Raw genomic sequence first — 22,543 nt, forward strand, 5'->3', positions numbered from 1 at the left:
ATCAGTTGGGTCACATGGTCTTGTTTTGATCTGTAATCTCATTTCAATTTGACCCAATCATTAATTTTTTTTTAAAAAAAATATGGAATTGTTAATCTTATGAAGATTTTTAACTACTCCCTCTTGCCTTAAATATTATAACTAAATAACCAATTTATAGATATTACAAAAATAAGGTAAGATAGTTATTAAGATAAAAATATGTATTGATTTTTTAAAAATATTATTGAAAATTATTTCACTGATGAAAACTCTATTTGCGAATGTAATTAATAAAGATAGTTTAAAAATTTATAAATAAATTGGTTAAACTTTTATATTTAGAATCAAAACAAATCTTTCAACTAGTTTATAACTTACATATATGCTATTTCTGGTTTTTAATATAAAAGCTACTTAATTAATTTGAGTAAATTAAGAAAATTAGTTAAGTTAATTATTGTAACAAATGTGAGTTAGTTTTTTTAAAAAATACCTTTTTTAATTATAATCATCCTTAGATGACCGCTCCTTAACATTTGTAATCAATAGGGATACTTTAAAGAATAAATTAAAAATTTGTAGGGATAAAATGAATTGGGGTTTTATATCTATGACAAAATCCGATCTCCAACTAATTCTTATATTAAAAACTTGATGTTGTATATATATAAACACACAGAAGAATGTTTACGGCTTGCAATCTTGCTTCAATCAATCTTAAATACTATACATTAACCTCCCCAATAATATATGTGTTATTTGAAGAATGCATGATTTCAGTATCAGCATCTTTCGAAGATTCAAAGTCTCCTATATTGGAATTTAGGCAGCCATTATTTTGACACATAAAGGTGGTGGGTTGGGGGAGATTATATCTCACCAAATATGCCTCCAGCACACACGCGCACACACACACACATATATAATTCAAATTTTGATCTCCAATATAAGTGTGCACGTAATTATTTAATTTTTTATTATATCTTGATTTTAGTCTTCTAATACAATAAAATGTAGTATATTCGTTAACAAAGATTATTACATTGTCTAACTACAGCTAACAATCAGGAAATTTATTAAATATTTAATTGTGATTAAAACATAAAATATCAGAGTTCCCACAACCATAACATATTTAGTTATTCTGGTGGTTATACTTTACACTATTTAACTTAAAGCTATTATGCTCTGTTTTTTTTTTCAATTGCAATATTTAAAGAAAATCCAGGGATCAATGTAGATAAGGATGAACAATAAAATGATACGTTAACATATATAATCATCAAGTTAAAATATTGAAATAAGGGTGTGTCAAATAATTATGAAATATTTAATTTAGAAATCTTGGTTACTATAAATTAAAGTAGGATATTCTTATTCCTAATCCATTTTGTTCTTCAGGGAATTGAACCATAATACAGAGAGAATCATATTCTCATTTCGCAGAATTTTTTTCTAAGTCAGTATTCTCATAATTCTGTTTTCTTGCGACCTGTTCTGATTACTGTGTAGGAATCAAATTTTCTAAATTCTAACTCTTCACTCTCAATATTGCTGGATTAATTTCTTCTGGACACAATTCTCTAATTAGAAAAGAGGTTTGTTTAATTTGGATACGTGCATTAACCCAAAATTTCATAATTCAGTGTGATTATTCTTTTTCTAAAAATTCTAGGAGTGACACTTTGAATATTGGACCACATTTATACCAAAAGAAAGTGCTTTTAAAAAAAAAAAAAGATGGTCCCAATTAATGAAAGACTAAGACAAAAGCAAACAGATTTTCCCTTATGGTAATAATAATAAAAAGTAGATTTACGGGGATTGGGTTTAACAGAATAGACTAATCCCTCATAGAGTGGTGAACCAAGATTCGAATTCTCACTAGGAGAAGTGCTCACATTTAGCACCCGACAATGTCTCGAATATGATTGCCTCGAATAGGAGGATACCTATGTTTTAACAAAAATAAAAAGTGGATCTACTGTTGTCCATCATTAAACATTCAACCCATTCATTGAGTTGAATTTCACGCCCTTTATTCCCAAACAGAGATAGCCTTTTTAGCACTCTTATTTTTTTTTAGGATATTGCTCTTACAGGTGTTCCATAGTGTTTCTTTAACTATCTTTTTCAACAAGTAGAAATGCGGATTCAACCAACATACTTTAGTTTTAGTCAAAGAAATTACAACTTAAGTACAAGATCTCATATTTAAATTCATATGAATGCATGAAAGGAAAAAAAAAAAACAATAACAACAAGCCTTATTTCATAATAGGGTGGATTATATAGATCACACGATATCATTGTATTCTATCAATAATCATATTGTTAGATAGGTTGTTAACTAAAAAATCTTATTCAATGACTCCATTGACTCCATTAAACGTTTTCTTCGATCTTCCTTTATCATTTTTAAGAGAATTCTTACTGTTTGGTCTTGTGATCATCTAACCCTTGTTTGAGGTCCAATAATAATCAAATCTAATCCTAGAAGTACCAAATACTCCACTTGGTTTTAAATGTAGAATTTAAAAGTTTGCTTCACTTCCTAAGTAATGTAAGAATTAATTAAGATATTAACTCACTTGGTCTTACAAATTTATAATTATTTTCTTAAACAATCATATTGATTACACAAATGAAAAAATTTTCATCAAAGGTTATTTTTAATGCAAATAATTAAACAGATGTTTTAGAAAAACCAACATATATCTATTATAAATAATTAATTTAACTAATTTTCTTAATCTATGTAAATGAGTTATCTAAATCTTATATGTAAGACTGAAAAACATAATAGGTACAGTTAAAAACAAAGAAAGAAGAGAGACGCAGGTACACAAAAAAATTAGGGAGAATTACAATCAAGTACTACGAAAGATAAATTAATAATTACTAAAAAGTTCTAGTAACAATCTAAATAACCTATAATAACAAGTTCTAGAGTAGATAATGACAACTTTTAGGATTCGTTTTGTAGTTTTTTTTTCTTTTTTGAGACCTCATTATAATTCTCCCAAGAAATTATGATATAAAGTATCTAAATCTGGTAGTGTAGTTTTAAAATCACAGTCTACCATGCAATTGCAATATAACTTTAAATAATTCAAACTCTAAATATTCAATTACTCAAATAATTAAACTCAAGTGTAATTAAATAGCATGGCCCAAAAAGCAGTATTCACAAGCTGATGATGTCATTTTACAGGAATAAATAGTGGTAGACACAAGACAAAAGATTTTAATGGGATACTTAATTTTCAAATTCATTAATTATACTACCTTCGGTTCTTAATATAAGACCTTATTTGATTTTTATTTTAGTCCTAAATATGATATCCCAATCCACTTTGTCTCTCATATTTATGCATTTTTTTCAAAATAGTCATCTTAACAATGATAGTTACAGCCAATACACTTAATTAGTAAGAATAATTTAAGAAAGACAATACATATTTATTATAAATAACTAACTTAACTTATTTTCTTAATTTCCTCAAATTAGTCAACTAGCTCTTATAATTAGGACTAGAGGTAGTATTTGGGTTGTGTTTGTTCTGGAGAAAAATTATTTCTAAGTACTTGCCCTGGCGTTTTGGTTCCCTGAATAATATTCCAAAGAATATTTCATGACATTTCAAGAAAGAATATTACATTCACCTGTTTGGCTTAATTAATTAATCACAATAGTTTAAGGAATCAGATTATAAACAATAATCTTTCATAGTTACTCAAAAATGAACTTAGGAATAAGACTTCTGTAGAATCACTAATATCAATATTTAATACAGAGAATAAAATTTATAGCAAAATCATTTTATTCATAATATGACTTATTTTTCACATCTAGCATGTAAGACCCTCTGTGTGTAGCCAATTATAAGTTATACCCCCGGAAGAAAAAACAACATAAGTGACGCTAAAACTGAAAATTTGCACATGTATGGCATCCGAAGCAGTTTAGAGATAAGTTTTTCTTTTTCCCTCAAAATTTGCTCTCCTTTTTGCTAATTATTACCTCCAGTTCTAATTATAAGACCTTATTTATAGACTATAAACAAGGTTTTACAATTAGAACCGAGGGTAGTAATTACTTAATACTTACCTAAAATGGTGATTTCATTATTTTATGTACAAGCGATTGCAACTTGCAATTGCTTCTATATGCTTTTCCATTAATGGTTGATGTTTAGATGTTCAAACCTGAGTAAACTTGAGTAAGGTAAGAAGTCCCACATCAAATAAAATTGGGCTTAATAATTGATGTATAATAAAGAAGAACGATTTACGATCTCAACTCTTAAGATTTTAAGTTGTGTATATTTTTATTTAGTCTCCTCCTTTTTGGACTTAGCTCCCAATTCCTTTCAACTAAAATTTGCATTAAGCCAAGCCAGCCAAGTTTTAATTCTTTTGCAAATGTGGTATCCTCTTCGGACTTCCCTGACTTAGAACAGAACTTCACAGCAATGAACAAATGCTGTAATCCATTGACCACATTGTATTTGTGTTGATGTCTGAGAGAAATAACCATAAAAGAGCTATGCATACAGATTTTGAAGTGTTTAGATTAGACTAGAGAATGGGTTCCATCATGCTCACAAGTTGGGACGTGGAGTGGGCTTAGAACAAAGGAATAGAACATGGAACTTATTTCATTATAGCCACTATTGTTGAGTGATATTTTCAGCGTCTATAGTATTATTAATAAATAATCTATGCCATACCATTATAGTTCTTATCCTGAGTAAGTAGCATGAAGGAAGCATTCCATTATGAGAATTTGATATTATTAAAGTTGGCTGGGATAATGTGCTATAATATTAAAGATGCACAGAATCTACTAAATGACTTGGAAGTATCCTGGCTAACCTTCAGTAATCTAGAGATGTAAAATTGCCACTGAAAGTACAACTTGGATGGAAACAAATCCAAGAGATCTTTCTTTCTTTTCCTCCTAATAGTGCTCAGGTATCATCGCAGTTATTATCTCCTATTAGTAACAAAACTATATATTCTCTATTGGATCATGAGATCTTTTTTAGTTGTTCTAAGTTGGCATAACAAAGAGGAGGGTTACTTTTCATTGCTCCATGGTCTAAATGTGCGCAATCAAAAGCTCAGAATTAGACTGCAAAAAACTCATTATATAAATTCTTCTGACACACTAAGTGATGGATTTGTTCTGTTAGGCATATGTGAATTATAACTCTGCGTAGTAAGCAAAAGGGTCTATTTAATTAAAGTGAAGACTTGGAGATGCTTGAGACTCAGCTATACGCGGTTACTGGAAATGGTCGGGCACAATAGAGATGGCCTCAATGAGCTAGTATTATAACCCAGTTTACATCAAATAAATGACCAATTCTTGACTTGGCACTAAAAGTTTTCTTATATTATTCATTATTCATTAATACTTCTTGCTCAGAATGGTTTTTGTAAAATAAGGTTGAAAACTTGATTTAGTTATCATGAATGACAAAGCATGACCATCCTTCACACATAATTTTGAACAGTAGAATATGTCCTCCCATGCAAATCACTCTATATATCCCCTGGCAGTTTGGCCACTTTCTGTCTAGTCCACTCACTTTGCCTTGCTAGTCCCAAGTGGAGTAGCAGTATAATATCCAAGGATATTTTAGGATGTGCTCCAGAGCATCAATACTACATATCAACCAAATCCCTTTTTCCATGACCTATATATATGGTGCCATCCTGGCCTTCCATTGAATACTCACCACCAGGCAACACACATTAGCCACAACCTCTTTCTTGTCTCTTGTGTTACAAGATGGTGAAGTTCTCTAAGCAGTTTGAGAGTCAGCTTATTCCAGAATGGAAGGAAGCCTTTTTAGACTACTGTCAACTCAAGAAAGAGCTCAATAATTTCCACCTTCTTAACAATATTAACAATACTCCCAACAAACACCAGAATGGCTTCTCTGCACATAAATACCTCATTTCATCACTAAGGAAGTACTCTTTGTTTGGCCATCATCACCGAGATCATGGACCAATCCAAGTACTTCCTCCTTCCAACACTAAGATGCAGAACATCATTTTATTCAGTGGCATGCACTTAACTGATTCATTTTAGCTCTTTCTTTTCCGTCTTTTGCTTTTCGGTCCTTTTCAGGTCCATAGGAAGTTTGCAACCTCAGCTGGTAAGGGGGACATGTATGAGACTGAGTTGCTAGAGCAATTTGATGATGCTGACGCTGATGCTGATGCTGCTAAAGAATTTTTCGCCTGTCTGGACCAACAACTAAACAAGGTCAATAGGTTTTATGAAATGAAGGAGCGAGAGTTCGTGGAAAGCGGTGACTCTCTGATAAAACAAATGAACATTCTCCTTGAGCTCAAATCTGCTTTCAAGCAGCAGCAACAAAGCAAAGGAGGCTCTTCCCAATACTCTAAGGAAGACCAATCTATTTCATGCACATTCCCTTGTGGTACGCATTCAAAGTTTTCTTCTTTCAAATGCATCAACGGGAGTACTCAATCTGTTCATCCAGGGGCCTTGCTCTTATGTATAATTATTTTTTTTTCCAATTTGATGTACAATGTAGAATCATGTGTAACTTCTGCTATGTTCACTGGCTGCAGAGGAGGACTCTGTTAGAAGCAGAGCACAGCAAGAAGATATGCAAGGCAATTGCACAGATGATTTAGAGAAAAATGGCATGTCATTTTCAGACTTTCCTCAATTTGATGAGGCTGAGAAATCAATGGAAAGAGAAGATGGAAAATTGAGGACACTTTCTGGCCGTACTGTTAGTTTCCAAGGGAAGAATGTGAAGATCAACATTCCTTTGACGACGCCTTCCCGTGCCATCTCAGCAATTAGCTATCTGCTAAAGGAAGATTTGATTACCCAGTCATCAAGGAACTATGGTCCAGAAGGTGGTAAGATTCATCTCAATAAAACCAAATTGCATCATGCAGAAAAAATGATCAAAGGAGGTTTCATTGAGCTCTATAAGGGGCTAGAATATCTCAAAGTTTACAGGTATAATCCGATATTTCCTTGCTGTGATACACTTGGCAAAACTCTAATGTTTTCCCTATTATATCAATTCTCAGGAATTTGAATATGCTTGCATTTATGAAGATACTGAAGAAGTATGACAAGGCAAGTGAAATAAAGACTTCAAACTTAATGTATGAAATTGTAGCTTGGTCTACATGTGTAATGAAAAGGATTTCTTCTTCTTCTTTTTTTCCTCTTTTGTTGCTGTTCAGGTCACGGAGAAACAAATTCTTCCCATTTATCTTAAGGTAGTAGAGACTTCGTATTTCAACAGTTCAGACAAGGTAAATAATAGACTAACATATCTACTTCGAATTTAACAAATCTGTTCGATAGCATATTTTGAATAGTGCCAACATGTTTGCCACCGGTTATCCTTTCAACTGCAAGCTCACCGACAAGCTCAAGTGGCTAATAATCCTATATATTTCCAATATGACCTCAGAACCATTCATTATGGGAAGGGAGGGAGAGGGAGAGAGAGATGTTTGTCTTATGACTTACTGCCTGCTACAAACTTTCAACTTTGTGAACCAGTATGCTCAATATTAGCTTCACATATGACAGGTAATGAAGCTAGCTGACGAAATTGAGGAACTATTTGTCAAAAATTTTGCCCAAGATGATCGAACAAAGGCCATGAAATACCTTAGACCAAGTCAACGTAAAGAATCTTACACTGTAACATTCTTCATTGGTGAGTACTTTTATTAGCCCAAATCCTGGACTTGCTAGCATTTTTTCCTTTTATAACATGTCTTTTGGTGATACATCACTTTGGCAGAGAACTTTAAGCTTGTTTTCTTGCAGCCATATGTGATTAAAGAAATCATATTATGGACACATTAAGCCACCAGGTTTACAAAAGAATGTCACCAACGGCCCACTTTTTGGCTGGACTTAAAGTACTGGTCCCATGGCTTGCTATATCATCTTTCAGACTATATAACCGTACCACAGAGTGAACGCTAAAGCCCCATCAAAAGCTATAGGGAAAGCATTATAGATCTTCTCTTTTATTTTTGTATATTTTTTAAATTGAATCAGTCAAGTAGTGTTAGGACTAGTTTCTACCGCCTCCACATTTTGATTAGAAATGTCATTATCATCAGAAGCAGGGGAGGTGCAAAGAATTTGGTCAGTCTTGCACCAATAAATTTGCATAGCCAGAATTCAAACTTTTAGCATTGCGTCTAAGTACAAATGACGTGTAATGCCTAGATGGATTTCAAAGACACCTCCCCTTGATGCAGTTTGTGCTTCATCATGACTATCTGATTCCATATTTGTAGCTTTACACATAACTCTTGCAGGCAAACCAAGTAGATAAAAAAATCCTCCTTCAAATTTGTCAATCTAACACAGGAATTCATGTATGATACTAACTCTCACATATAATCAGGGTTATTAACTGGATGCCTCTTGGCACTTTTTGCTGGATATGTTATAATGGCTCATATAACTGGTCTCTACAGAAGACAACCAAACTCAGTCTATATGGAAACTGTTCACCCTATATTTAGGTAAAGTCAACCTGCTTTATTAAAATTAGCATGACATTCTTCCATTCTTACCTGCATCTTGCATTGACAATTAAACATCTATAAGTGGCTTTTAACTGTTATTTTTAAAATTTTTGCAGCATGTTCAGTCTTATCTTTCTACATTTCTTTCTTTATGGTTGCAACATCTTTGCCTGGAGAAAAACTCGTATAAACTACAGCTTCATTTTTGAGCTTGGCCCTACTAAGGAGCTCAAGTTTAGAGATGTATTCTTGATTTGTACAATGGCTATGACTGCTGTGGTTGGGGTTATGTTTCTTCATCTAACAATGCTGACAAAAGGGTATTCTTATGCCCAAGCTCAAGCCATTGCTGGCCTACTTTTACTGGTAATTTCTTGATTACTTATTCAGATTGTCATGATTCTTTTAGCATGTTTATGTCACATAATACCTACAAGTCTCAGATGAAATTTTCACTTCTCACTTCATGCACAGGTCTTCTTGCTTATACTTTTTTGCCCCTTCAACATTATCTACCGTTCAAGCCGTTACCATTTCCTTTGTGTGGTAAGGAACATAGTTTTCTCACCCCTTTACAAGGTACATTATTTCTCCACAAAGAAAAAGAAAAAGAGAACTCTTTTCTTTTCCTGACAAGAAAAAAAGTTTCTTTATGGATAAGGAAAAAAATAGGAATAGATAAGCATAGATAAAATAAAACGAACCCCGATTAGTGAATATTTATCAACAAGACACTCTATTCCTATGCAAGTTGATCCTGTCAGTAAAGCCACCCTTGTTGACACAAAAGTATATCTGCTGAATAATTAAGTATGCCTTGTGGTGGCCATGATCTCATCTTATTAGCTTCCCTCTTGTCTCTATAGGTTGTCATGCTCGACTTTTTCATGGCCGATCAACTTTGTAGTCAGGTAGCATTTCATATCCAGAAGTTCTTTGTCATCACAAAAAGGAATGGTTCTTCTTGTTAGCAATGCAGCATAAAAATGGAATCAATGAGGAATATTCTTAACAATTATGTTATGCCATTTCTGTATAGGTGCCAATGCTCAGGAACTTGGAGTATGTGGCATGTTATTATATAACTGGCAGCTACAAAGCCCAGGACTACGGATACTGCATGAGGACAAAACACTACAGAGACCTTGCTTATGCTGTGTCGTTTTTACCTTATTATTGGAGGGCCATGCAGGCAAGAGAAATTAGCCTTCTTTCACTCTTACAACACATTATGTTGAACAATACTTAAGTAATTTCACTCTTACAGCAAGCAGCTAAGAACTGCACCTGAAGATTTCTCCTATTCTTAGATCTCATGATCCAGAAATGAAAAGTTCTGATGTCCCTAGATTGGTTTTGTAGTGTGCTAGAAGATGGTTTGATGAAGGGAAGACAAGCCACCTTGTGAATTTAGGCAAATACGTATCGGCAATGCTAGCTGCAGGAGCTAAAGTGGCTTATGAGAAAGATGGGGGTGTTGGATATCTATGTCTTCTTGTGATCATATCAAGTGCAGCCACTGTGTACCAATTGTATTGGGACTTTGTGAAGGACTGGGGTTTGCTCCATATGAACTCTTATAACCCGTGGCTTAGGAATGAATTAATCCTTCGCCAAAAATTCATTTACTACTTCTCCATGGTATACATCAGTCTCTTTCCTTCTAAAGAATCTATAACTTATGGTTTAGTATTAGAGGCAAACTTGTTATTATGTGCGTTGTCTCTTATTTGAATATTAACCTTACCCATTTCTCAAAGCCAATTGCAAGAAATATGCTTATGAATCTTCTAAATTTTGTCACAGATCATTTTTTATCTAATCAGATAAGTGAATTAGTTGAAGGTCATGGATTATGGCTTCTCTATAGAGCAAATCATCTTACAGTTTGCAGCCATGCAAGCCTCAGAATAACGTGATATTCTAGTTTTAAATTTATAACAAGAATTATAATCTTTTAGCTTGATTTATAGATGATTTGTAGAGTATGATCTGTAAAGAAGACAGATCAAAGTGGATTTAAGCCATTATCATACAATTGGCACGCAAAAAATAATAATTATGAGAATTAGTCAGCTATTACGGTGTAAGATCTAAAAACAACCATATTTGTGGTGAATTCCCACAAAGTGGAGAAAAAGCATAAAACAAATGATGATAAGAGCATTATTCTCGTTGAAATGAGATCTCAAATCAATAGCATTAGATATTCTCTTGAGATGAAGACATTGTGGGATTATACAATATTGTCCATTCACTATTAAAGCTGAAGATGATCACTAAAAAGCTTGGATATTTATGCAGGGATTAAACGTTATTCTGAGGCTTGCATGGCTGCAAACTGTCCTGCATTCAAGTTTTGAAAAAGTTGACTACAGAGTAACAACCTTGTTTTTAGCAGCTCTTGAAGTTCTTAGAAGAGGGATATGGAATTTTTACAGGTACATTAATTAGCTTCCCTTCATTCTCACATCTTTCAATTTTCATCCAAGGTGTCTGTAACATTCAATCAGTTCATCATTATCACTGTAAAAGCCAAAAAAAGGGTACGCTCAAGTAGCCTTCTTTTTTTCAGGAAAAAAAAAACCTTTCATATGATCTAACCAATAAAATGTTGGTTGGTACAGGTTGGAGAATGAGCATCTGAATAATGCAGGCAAATTTAGAGCAGTCAAAACAGTACCACTTCCTTTTCATGAAGTGGATGAGGAAGAGTAATGGCCTATTGACACTTGACTGGCATCATTTCTGAAGGAACAAGATTAGTTATTCCCATTCAAGTTGATGTAACATGCATCAACATTCAACTTGGTTACTTTTGTTCTTAGTGGAAACTTTCAAGGCTTTCCATCTACTTTTGTATCATCCTCTTGTACACAACTTTTAGGTAAAGTAAAGTTTCAATGATTAACCTGATTTAAAGGATGAATGGATTTGCTAATCACTTAATAACATATAAGCTCCTCAGTAAGTAGAAACTAGTGGGTTTAGTCATACTTATAATCTCATACTATTAGTATTTATTTCGCTAATTCAAAAAATAGATTTTTTTTTTTTGGGTAAATCTCTATCTTGGTGACACTTCTTGTACTTTTGCTCCATTCTCTAAATCTTGTTGTTGCCATGAACGAAAGAGAAACAATTAGCCCATTAGGTAGAGAGCAATCATACACGAATCATTTGAAGTTTTGTATGTAACTCCCTTTATTTTTCAGTGACTTTTAGGCTATGTTTGCATAGAAAGAAAAGTGAGAGTAAAATAGAGACAGGGAATACTAAAATTTACAAACAAAGGGTAACTGTTTGTTTGGTATAAAAGAAATTAAAGAGAACAGAGAAAAAAAAATTTAATGAATGCAATTTAAAATATTAAAAAAAATAAAATTATAAAATTTTTAATTATTAGCATTTGGAAGATGACGCCCTTTTACTACATATAAAAAAAATTAACTATTAGCACCTTACATTAAAAAAAATGACAGCAATGAATTTTTTTTAATATTGCAATGAACGCAATTTACTAATTTATGTACCAAATCTTTCACTGCCCTAAATTTACAGCTTACTTTACATCAGCTTAAATTATTTTTTTTATTTTGAATTTAAAAAGAATGTAACTAATCAAAATTCAGGGCGTACTAAAAATTGTTGTGAAAATTAAAATGATTTTCGTAACAGACACAATTTTTTTTTAAAAAAAAGGCATATTATGATCATTAACTAGTTCAGTGCCAAAAAGGCAAAAACGAAGAATGGCGGCAAGCGCACTCTACCGTTTCCCTTCTGCCGTTGCTTCTTTCTCCTTCCCTACAGACGTAAAATCGCTAACCATTCCGTCACACTACTGCAACTTTTTCAGGCCAATTTCTGTTTCTGGGCTAAGAACTCCTTCTATTAGAGCTTCCAACTACAGGTTACCATCTAAGGACCCCTTTTTCTAGGGTTTGTTCGGTTGGACTAACTACATTTTATTGCTTTCAGGTTGAAATTTTCGGGTTCAACAGCGGTGGTCTCCCGTCGGGCTTTTAAGCTCCGCGCGGTAGTGGATGGTGATTCTGCGACTGGCCCCGAACCAGAATCCGATAATTCTGAAGCGGTTTGTGACTTTGGTTGATATTTTGTTAGGAAAATAAATATATAATATTGTTATTGTCACTCTTGCATTATGTTTCGTTGATTTTTTCTGGACAAGTGATTAATATTGAAAGTGCATTTCTTTGTTCATCAAATCCTATCATCATTAAGGAGGAAAAAGGATTAGTATTGTTCTAAGTTGTTTAATTTCAGTGTATAACTCATCTCTTTTATAAAATTCATTCTGAGCTTCAAATTTTGTTTGTTAATATGGGCAATAATTGAAGCATCGAGATTGGAGCCAATATTTCGGACCCGGAACTTGTTATCCCCCCAAGTGCATCTTCTATCTCCTGATATTGATTTATGATTCTCCTTGACATTGCGTTGAATAATAATAATTCTATAATGACTTTATGTCCATTATGCAGGGTGCTAGTATTGACTTAAAGCTGCCAAGAAGAAGCATGCTTGTAGAATTTACATGCAATTTGTGCGGTGAAAGAACAAGGAGACTTGTAAACCGATTAGCCTATGAAAGGGGTGTGATTTTTGTTCAGGTATTTATTAACTCTTTGTTCTTTTATGGTGCAACATGCATGCAGAATCGGTGAATTTCATATTATGATCTAAAGCTGTGACCTTCATTGCTTTTCCCCACAAATAATTCTTTCATCATGGGTGTTTATTCTATGACTCTGTTGAAGAATATGAGAATACTTTAGTTTTACTGGTTTAATATAACATTAATGGATAGGTCTATTATGAGAGAAATAGTAACATAATTGTCTCAGTGAAGGGCTTCTCTCACTGTTTTCAGCTGATGGTTTGTTTCTATAATAGATACGACATAAAATTGTAGGAGGCTGGATTTCTGCTTCCGCTCAAGTATTGACCGTTGCTTATTTTCTTTTGGAGAAAATAATAATAATAATGATATGAAGGGAAATGAGTTTAGAGGTGATAAATCTTCTTAGCAATATGAAATCACGCAAAGAGAAGTGCAGGTTCATTGACCTTTTCCAGGTTTACGGATGTAGAGTTTCATGATGGTTGCTACTTGGCAGGTCATATGCTAAATATCATGATTTCTGGCAAAACTTGTTTAATCAATTTTTTGTTTTTAAAGAATAATAACCAACAATTGTGCATGAAACTGGAGTTTAAAAATGGCGGGGTGTAAAGTATATAGCATTTGTGTAGGTTCTTTGATGGCTTGTTGCTTGCTAACCTGTACAGTTGAGCTAAATGCTTCATTTTCCTGATGTTTGCAGACAAATTAATTCTTTTTTATATGTCAGTTGGTAATCTGACACTGATCTTGTGGAACTTTGTCCCCTTTAGAAACAAAAGAAGCGGGTTAAATTACTGAATTTAGAGTCCTTTTTTTTTTTTTATTACTATTATTCCCCTTTACATTTGCTTGTATTTTAAATTCGAGGCCAAGTTCAGTGGTGCATCAATTTTTCAGTGGTTTCCTTGCCATATGCATAAATGATCCAAACGCTGAGGCACCATATTTGAAAGTTAGTAAAGTGTAACACAAATTTGTGCCTCCTGAGAAAATACTCAAATACTAGTACTTTTTCCTTTTCCTTCCCCTTTCCCTTAATTTCCTCTTCCAACATGGTACCGACTGGTTCAGTCCAATTTTCAAAACTATGGATTTTATTCATGGTCTTTGATTGGCTTTAAGATTCCCGTGCACATTGTTGTTGCCAGTCCTAACGTCATTGTAAGAAGATTATATTTGTGATGGCTATGCTAATTGCTTATACAGTGCATGCTCTTTTATGGCCATAATTAGTTTCTATAAATATTGTGGAAGTATTCATCCTCTTGTGAATAATTGGAAGCGCATCTTATCAGTGCGCAGGATGTCTCCAGCATCACAAATTAGTTGACAATCTTGGCCTCATCACAGAATATGACTTTCGGGGGAAAACCAACACGGACTCAGAAATTGATCAAGTTTGATGGGATAATTACAGACATTGTAATATTCTTCATAACTTATCCAAGTTATTTAGATAATTTGAAAGTTTATATTCATTATTATATCCAAGCAAGTATTTTGAAAAGTATTGCCAATAAAAAAATACACACATTTAAAAATAAAAGGAAAAAGAATGAAATAACACCATCATGTCCTTTAGTAGTGGGATTTCACTATTTGTTTCTTCGCTTCATATTTTGCAAGCCAAATGGCACTTTTGGGTGAATCCGTTAGCAGATGAAGCCAGTAATGGCAAGCAAAATGGCAGTAGCAAGTCCTGCCGTTGCCCATACTCCTGAATTGCCCACCTGGTGGTAGTATGATGGTGCACCACTCTGTGAATTAAAATTTAGAAAATGTAGTTAAAATACCGTGAAGCCGATGAGTGTCAACAAATTCCATATTGTAAAACAGTGAAAGTATAATTGTAACCTGTATGATATTTAACAGTTAAATAACTTACTAAATCTGGACTTGGAGCTGGTGCATCTGTGTCTTCTTCTGAATCCACAGTCGTTGTTGTACTTGTTTTATTTGCTGGTGGTGCTGGGGGACTCCGGATGGTTGTTGGCGCTAGTGCTGGACTGAGTGATTGATGTTTCTTGTGCTTGTGTTTGTGAGTCTTCTTTCTTTTCCTGTGCTTGTGGGGAGGTGGTTCTGGAGTGTCTTCATCAGGTGCCGGGGCTGGTGTCTCTGTCAGTGGTGCTGGGGCTGGTGTTGGTGTGGGCATCAGTGGTGATGGAACAGGTGATGGTATCGGTGCTTTCTTTTTGGGTGCAGGTGCTAGTGCTGGCTTTTTTTTGCTGGTGCTGGGGCTGGTGGTGCCTGGTCTGGTGTTGGGGATATTACTGGAGGTGGTAGTGGTGGTGGTGAAGCAACTGGTGGTGGTGTTAATGGTGGTGGTAATGGTGGTGGCAATATGGGAGTTGCTACAGGCGGACTCTTTGGGGGTTGTGGTGGTGGAATTTTAGGAGGTGGGGCTTCTGGGGCAATAGCTGGTGCAACCTTGGGTGCCTGGGGTTTTACAGGGGCGGAAGTGGGAGGTGCTGCTGGTGGTTTGCTCAAAGTAGAAGGGGTTGCTGCCACAGGTGGGGGTTTTGCAGCCGCTAGTGGCGCAGCAGCCAGGGAAGGCCTTGCAGCTGCAACAGGGGCTTTTGCAGCCGCCAATGGTGCAGCAGAAGTGGTAGGTGTAGCAGCCACAACAGGAGGTTTTGCAGCCACTAAAGGTGCAGCAGAGGAGGCAGGCCTTGCAGCTGGCACTTTGGAGGTTGCAGGTGGCTGAGTTGCTGGCGGTGGTTTACTAGAAATAGATGGTGTAGCTGCCACAGCTGGAGCTTTTGCAGCTGCTAATGGTGCAGCAGAAGAGGCAGGCCTCGCGGCTGGCACTTTGGAGGTTGCAGGTGGCTGGGTTGCTGCCACAACAGGGGTTTTTGCGGCTGCTACTGGTGCAGCAGAAGAGGCCGGCCTCGCAGCTGGAACTTTGGAGGTTGTAGGTGGCTGGGTTGCTGCTGGTGGTTTCTGAGAAGTTGATGGGGTTGCTGCAACAACAGGGGGTTTCGTGGCTGCCACTGGCGCAGCAGAAGAGGCTGGCCTTGCAGCAGGAACTCTGGTAGGCAAGTTAGAAGGTGCTGCTGATGTTGTAGTTGGTAATTTTGAGGGTGTAGCTTCTGGTGCTTGGGCATTGCTGAGGGCCAGAGGCCAGCAGAGGCAAGCCAGGGCCAATACCCAGAACTTTGCAGCCATTGCAGGTCGGATTTCCCAAGACAAGTTTGGTTCCTATTTATGGTCCTTTAAAAGCTTAGAAGGTTGAGATGTTCCGTTTGGGTAGTATGCCGGAAGGAGAGATGTTACCTTCATTTGATTGCTTTATTATTGATCTAACGAAGAATGGACTGAGATAGAACCTCCAAAATCTTCAAAAAGGTTGAGATGTTTAGTTGAGCCACTCCAGGTGCTTATTAGAGTGGGCTGACCCGACAACCTTATTTAACCTGCACTTAGTTTTTCAGCATAAGATTTGTGAGTGAAATTAGATTGAAGTCTTTCTTCTACTCAACCACAATAGCTATGTGGGTTATTCTGTGCACCCTCTCTTTCACGTCCTAGTCTTGGGAGGGAAAGATTGGGTGAAATGTGACGATTGAATAGGGGGGAGAAGGATGACACGGAAAAGGAAGACACTAAACAAGTTAAGTTTTTATGTCATTGACAACTTAAGTTCACCTATTATTTGTACGCATGACCTATATATGCGATAGTTGAGTACTTGCTCTATGATTATCTGTTCATGTCTGATGGTTCAGAATACCAATTTGGATTTTGAGGTTGTATCTGTACTTAAGCACTGCTAGAGTCATCCCATCAAGCGTAGGCTCTAGCTACATCTTGAGTTATGGCCTCGTTAGCTTAGCTTGTTGATCCACTGGTGAAAACAAATATGGAGAATATAAGTGGGTCGGGCTTTCGTTCAGTTGAATTGGGCTCCGAACTAGAAAGGAGCTGTTGAAAAGTGTAATGGACGTATCTCCTTCCTTGAGTCACGAAAAACAATAGTGATTAAGTTTTTATTTTGCTACACTTCTTTGTTTAGCTCAATTATAAATCCTCTCAATTCAGACAACAAATTTAAAAAACAGAGAAGCGGGAAATAAGAAAAAATTTGTTTCATGTGTACCTTTTTTTTTTTCCTTGGGGATATCGCGATGATTTGTTGCATTATTTTTTATATGTCACTATATTCTATAACATGTATAATTCCAAGGCCAAAAAAAAAAATAATAAGGTATATTTTCTGTTAACAATTTTTAACCTGAGTCATATACTTGCGTGGAGTCCAAGATAGCAGGGTTTGTAGTTGGAGCCAGTTTCGGTGCGTTAGATAAGCATGCTTGCATTATATAAATAAAATTGGGAGTAAATAATGTGAACAAGACCTAATGGGCTTAAGAATTTTGGGTAGCCCATCGAGGACGGCCCACTCAATAAGTCGAAGACTGCTGTTTCTCTTTCTCTTGAAATTTAGAGGTGAGAAAAAGTCAAACATATTTTTATTTTTTTTAGTACATTTCATTCATGTATTTTTCCCTCTGCCGATAAGCTAGAATATTTAATCCTGCGAATGGTTTGCTTTGAAAATTTTTTAAGAGGTAATCCATAAGTCAAGATAATTTTTAAAATATGTCACATTACTTAATTAATAATCCATTATTTTTAGCCGCCATTACGCTTCTTCTAAACAGTACTCCTCCGGTCCTAATTATAAGACCCAATTGATTTATTTGAGGAGATTAAGGAAGTAAGTTAAGTTGGTTATTTATAATAAATAAGTGTTGTCATTCCTAAAATATCCTTGCTAATTAAGTATATTGGCTAAAACTATCATTATTAGAAGGATTATCTTGAAAAAAAATGCATAAATATAAGAGACAAAATGGATTGGGTCTTATAATTAGGACCAAATAAAAAGTCAAATTAGATCTTATAATAAGGACCGGAGGAGTAGTTATATTCATGAAATACTCTCTCAAATTCTAAATGTAAAAGTTAGACAACAAATTTACAGAGATTAATAAAATTATTTAAGAAAATTACTTGTAAAAAAAACTGTGTTGATTTTCTTAAATTATACTTTCTAATCATCAGCATCGGAAACTATTCTTTTAATAGAAAACACCATTTATATATGTAATCAATATAGAGTTTAGGCAAAAAAAAATTATAAATTTAGGAGACAAAGTAAAATATGCTGAGATTTTTTATTTAAAATCAAAGCAAATTTTTTTATTAGATCTTAAAACATTTGGGAGCGGAGGGAGTATTTTAAAACTCTTGGACTAAGGTAAAACGAACGTTTGGGCAGCACGCCTTCAAGCTTGTTGATTCTCATCTTTTAATTTCCCTTAACACTATCATTCATTTCATTTTCCTCTTTCTTTATGTTTTATTTCTATCAAAATAAAGGGTTTTGCTTATTATCCTTTTATCAAAAAGTTTTAGGGTTAAAATCTAAGCTGTATGCTCAACTTTAATCCTAATGGAACGTTAAACAGTCTTAATATCTATTTATTATATTTGACTTAGTTTGTAATATCAAATAATTGTATTAAATTCCATTTCCTTAAAAACAATGAGAGGCTCATGCATAATTAGTTATTCCAATTCCGTCTTTTGGGAAAAAAAAACAAGGGAAAAAAATTCCAATTTCTAGAAATTATTTTCCTTCGCGGACTTCTTTTAAGTAAAAGTTGTGTAGCTTTAAAAATAGTGGGAGCCGTAATCCTCAATTAAAAAAATTTAAAAAAATTCATGGCATACGAGACAGAGACAATAATTGTGTGGGCGGTGGCTTTGGGCCTACGTAATAATAATAATACGTAAAAGGCCTTTTCTACAAATTCACACGTTGTAAAGGGTTTTTTTTTTTTAGGGGACAGAGACAAAAAAAAAATCTTAAAGTTAAAAATATGCCTCTTAATTTTGAAATAACTCAATTAACCCAAAATTCCTACTTCCCAGGGACTAATATGGGATAAAATTATAAAACAAAATTACTTGCATACCCCTTTTTTTTTTTTGTCAAAAGAAACTTCGCATGCCTTTCATTTGAAGTCCTTAACGAACAACATAAACAACTGGGTTGGTGACAAGTTATTGAAAAAGCAATACTACTCTTAGAATTTGATTCAATAAAAATTTTATTCATGGAGATTTTAAATTATCTTAAAAATTGATATAGTGTTTACAGTATGATTTAATTTTAATTATGATCTCTGTAGCTTTAAATTATTAGTTTTAGTCCCCATAATTTTACAAGGACTTAAATATAAATTTAAGTATAGGACAAAAATCAAAATTCGTCAAAAATACATGGATCATTCATTAAATTCAGACTAAATGGTTAAGAAATTATAAAGATCAAAACTAACGATTTGAAATTACACCAACCAAAATCAAAATTCAATCAAAACTATAAAGACTATCAATAATATTAGCCAGCGGATTAGGTTATATAATGTCAACCCAAGCTAGGTTATCCACTAACCCAAAGTTTGACATAAAGTACTAATAAAAATTAATCAATTCATTATATCTAATAAATATATATAAAGAGATTTGAATTTTAGTTCTGTAAAAAATTAATTCATGATATCTAATAAATATATATAAGAGATTTGAATCTTAATTTATCACGTTGCAAAAAATTAACCCTCTGCTTGATTCAACTCTGGTTGGTTATATAAATACACACTTACCTAATCAAACTATTTATAAATAGTATAACAGCGGAGTTTTGGTTTCGTGTTTATAACACAGTTATGGATATGGTTATTTACCGCAATAAAATGAAATTTACATTGTCCAAATGCAGTTTCAAGTTTCAACTGTTTAAAAATTATTTTTTAAGAAAATAATCATTTAACGAAATCATTCTTTAAAGACTAGCAATAAAAAATAATGTTTTCGAAAAAAAAAGAATGAAAAAAATTAATCTTAATATAATTACTCCAAAAAACAATTATATTTATTTATCTTAATATCATTAGATATGGGCCTTTGGACTGTGGTTTCAGTGCTAATCAAATCAAAATTGATTGCTAATGAAAACTGAAAGGGGTGTTTGGGTAAAAATAAAATTATGATTTTAAAAGTGTTTTTACGGTATACGAAGTAATTTTATAGAGGAGTCTGTCTCAATTTGTGAAAAATGTGTTTTTCAAAATCACTTTTTGGGGTTACCAAACACTCTTTGAGTCTAGCAAAAAATGTTAGTTATTGTAAACTAAAGTTTGAATTACTATTAGAAAAAAAGCCTATATGTAATCTCTAACAGTGTCTCAAATATTATTGTCTTCAATAACAGTATTCATATGCCCCAAAAAATAAAAATCAATTAAATCCTTTTTAAATTGATTTTTTTGCCAGCTGTTTTTCTTGTTTACGCAAATATGGCTATCTTCTATAAATGAAAAGGAGATATAGCCAATATGAAAGCAGCCGGATGACTCAAATCAATTATGATTGTGAGCAGTCAATTTTGGGCTCTCCAGCCGGCCACATATGGACCATTAAAGGATAAGGTTGTAGGGTTTATGATTAAATTTGCAACCACCTTGTTAGCGATGCTATATAGTATATAAAATATAAATTAACAAATAAATACGGGGCGAAATACAAATAGGAAAATATAAATAAAACTAATTACAATTAAAGGTCTCACATTTTTTTAAAAAATTGAAATGTATGTATGAGGGCTGAGACCAAGAGAAAAATCAAAATAAATCGTATTTTGTTAACCTCAAAAATCAATCATATAATAGTGTCTCAAGGCATATTAATTTGCGGGGCAAAATGCCGCCGAACACACACAGAGTTAATTTTGAAAAAATATAATTAAAAAGTACGAACGTGTACGTTCAATTAGGTTTTCAGTACGTAGTTTAAAAAATATAACTAAATATATCACAAATTTTTAATATTTTTTTAGTATATATTCATCTTTGCAGTTATTGCTGCATTATGTTTCTAAAACAATTGAATAAATAATAATTAATGTTTTCTTGAATTTTCTTTCTCTCTGTTTTTTTTTTGCCATCGTTTTCTTGAAATTTCAAAGTGATAGATGAAGCACAAAGATTTTTTTTATAATTAATGTGACGCATTGGTTAAAAAAACAATCTTAATGGTCAATTTCATGTTCGGTGGGATGATTAAAATAGAGGAAATAAAAAATAATAATAACCTAGTTGAACGAATTTTAGGGCATATTCCATGAACAAGTGACAATTACATTGAATTAAGTCACTATGGCCCATACTCATTTGGGTTTATCCTTTCGGCTCTTTCTTTTCTTCTCGGGCTCTCCAATTTCAGCCTCTCAAAACTCATTTTAATTGATTAATCAATCAATTAACTTCATGATCCAATTAATCAAACGACTCTCTTAAATGCAAAAGTAAAAATAATGCATAGATTTTCAACATGACTTTTAATTAATTGATCGATTGATATTGATTGGCTTCATGATCTAATTAATCAAACTGGGTCTTTTAAATGCAAAAAATAAAAAACTAAAATATATTTTTAGTCATTTAACTTTACACAATGTTTTAATTTGGTTCTTTGATTTTAATAAGTATATTTTACTTTTAGTCATTTAACTTGATACTGATTGGCTTCATGATCTAATTAATCAAACCGAGTCTTTTAAATGCAAAAAATAAAAATTTAAAATACATTTTTAGTCCTCTAACTCAACATAAAATTTCAGTTTAGTCATTTAACTTTTTTTAAAATAAGGTGTCTTTTAACTTTAAGAAATATATTTTTAGTTCTTTAACCCTAAAACCATTAACAAAAAATGATAACATTAAGATCTTGAATTTTGTAAAACCATTCTTAAATACTAACATATTAAATTTAATTTTCAAAACAACTATAATTGTTACAAAAAAATCATTTAAGATTAACAATTTTAGGATTAAAAGACTAAAAATATACTTTTTAAAATTAAGAAATTAAACTGAAATTTTATATAAAGTTAAATGGCCAAATAAATACTTTAGCCAAAATGAAAACAATATAGTACATAAATTTTCAATATAACTTCAATAAATTATATCATCATGTAGTTTTATAGGGGCACTAAGATTTATAGTTGGATTGGAATCTTATGGAGTATTTGGATGGAATCGAAACCATGTTTTAAAAGTATTTTTACGGTATACAAAGCAAATATGTAAAAGAGTTTATCTCAATTTATAAAAAATTGCATGATACCCAAACAACCCCTCACTCTATGATTGGATGGGGAAAAAATTAGAAGAAAAAACTCTAAAAAATATTCTTATTTTGAGGAATTTGGTTAGGAATCATTCTTGCACATAGATTCCCATAAGCGAATTTAGTTGCCAAATTGGGAAGTTAAAA

At 33.3% G+C, this 22,543-nt stretch overlaps 3 protein-coding genes across 3 annotated transcripts; 2 read left to right on the plus strand and 1 right to left on the minus strand.

Annotated features, from left to right (window-relative positions):
- The first annotated feature begins 5,782 nt into the window (after positions 1 to 5,782).
- LOC114726214 (phosphate transporter PHO1 homolog 1-like) lies at positions 5,783 to 11,265 on the plus strand. Its single transcript, XM_028912790.1, has 14 exons — positions 5,783 to 6,013; positions 6,128 to 6,443; positions 6,598 to 7,000; positions 7,075 to 7,123; positions 7,234 to 7,305; positions 7,589 to 7,718; positions 8,424 to 8,544; positions 8,664 to 8,913; positions 9,022 to 9,126; positions 9,414 to 9,458; positions 9,587 to 9,739; positions 9,910 to 10,188; positions 10,852 to 10,988; positions 11,175 to 11,265. Exons 1-14 carry the CDS (start codon positions 5,783 to 5,785, stop codon positions 11,263 to 11,265), a joined length of 2,382 nt encoding a protein of 793 aa, XP_028768623.1.
- Positions 11,266 to 12,299: 1,034 nt separating this feature from the next.
- Positions 12,300 to 14,702, plus strand: LOC114726245 (uncharacterized protein C24H6.02c). The gene is made up of 4 exons (XM_028912823.1): positions 12,300 to 12,460; positions 12,529 to 12,643; positions 13,053 to 13,181; positions 14,491 to 14,702. Exons 1-4 carry the CDS (start codon positions 12,300 to 12,302, stop codon positions 14,596 to 14,598), a joined length of 513 nt encoding a protein of 170 aa, XP_028768656.1. The 3' UTR covers positions 14,599 to 14,702.
- LOC114726259 (vegetative cell wall protein gp1) lies at positions 14,554 to 16,858 on the minus strand. Its single transcript, XM_028912839.1, is given in 3 exon segments — positions 14,554 to 14,952; positions 15,081 to 15,415; positions 15,418 to 16,858. Coding segments are annotated over 3 exon segments (1,383 nt in total). The 5' UTR covers positions 16,361 to 16,858; the 3' UTR covers positions 14,554 to 14,847.
- Positions 16,859 to 22,543: the final 5,685 nt, after the last annotated feature.

The sequence above is a fragment of the Neltuma alba genome, unplaced genomic scaffold (assembly GCF_004799145.2).
Source record: "Neltuma alba isolate B1F8T4 unplaced genomic scaffold, ASM479914v2 tig00012348_pilon, whole genome shotgun sequence".
Classification (NCBI taxonomy): domain Eukaryota; kingdom Viridiplantae; phylum Streptophyta; class Magnoliopsida; order Fabales; family Fabaceae; genus Neltuma; species Neltuma alba.

Excerpts from the sequence above, each read along its gene's own strand:
- LOC114726214 (XM_028912790.1), top strand. The coding sequence starts at position 5,783 with ATGGTGAAGTTCTCTAAGCAGTTTGAGAGTCAGCTTATTCCAGAATGG. Across the intron at positions 7,124-7,233 it reads TACTGAAGAAGTATGACAAG|GTCACGGAGAAACAAATTCT; the intron begins GCAAGTGAAATA and ends GTTGCTGTTCAG. Across the intron at positions 9,740-9,909 it reads ATTATTGGAGGGCCATGCAG|TGTGCTAGAAGATGGTTTGA; the intron begins GCAAGAGAAATT and ends TTGGTTTTGTAG.
- LOC114726245 (XM_028912823.1), top strand. The coding sequence starts at position 12,300 with ATGGCGGCAAGCGCACTCTACCGTTTCCCTTCTGCCGTTGCTTCTTTC. Across the intron at positions 12,644-13,052 it reads AATCCGATAATTCTGAAGCG|GGTGCTAGTATTGACTTAAA; the intron begins GTTTGTGACTTT and ends TCCATTATGCAG. Across the intron at positions 13,182-14,490 it reads GGGGTGTGATTTTTGTTCAG|TGCGCAGGATGTCTCCAGCA; the intron begins GTATTTATTAAC and ends GCATCTTATCAG.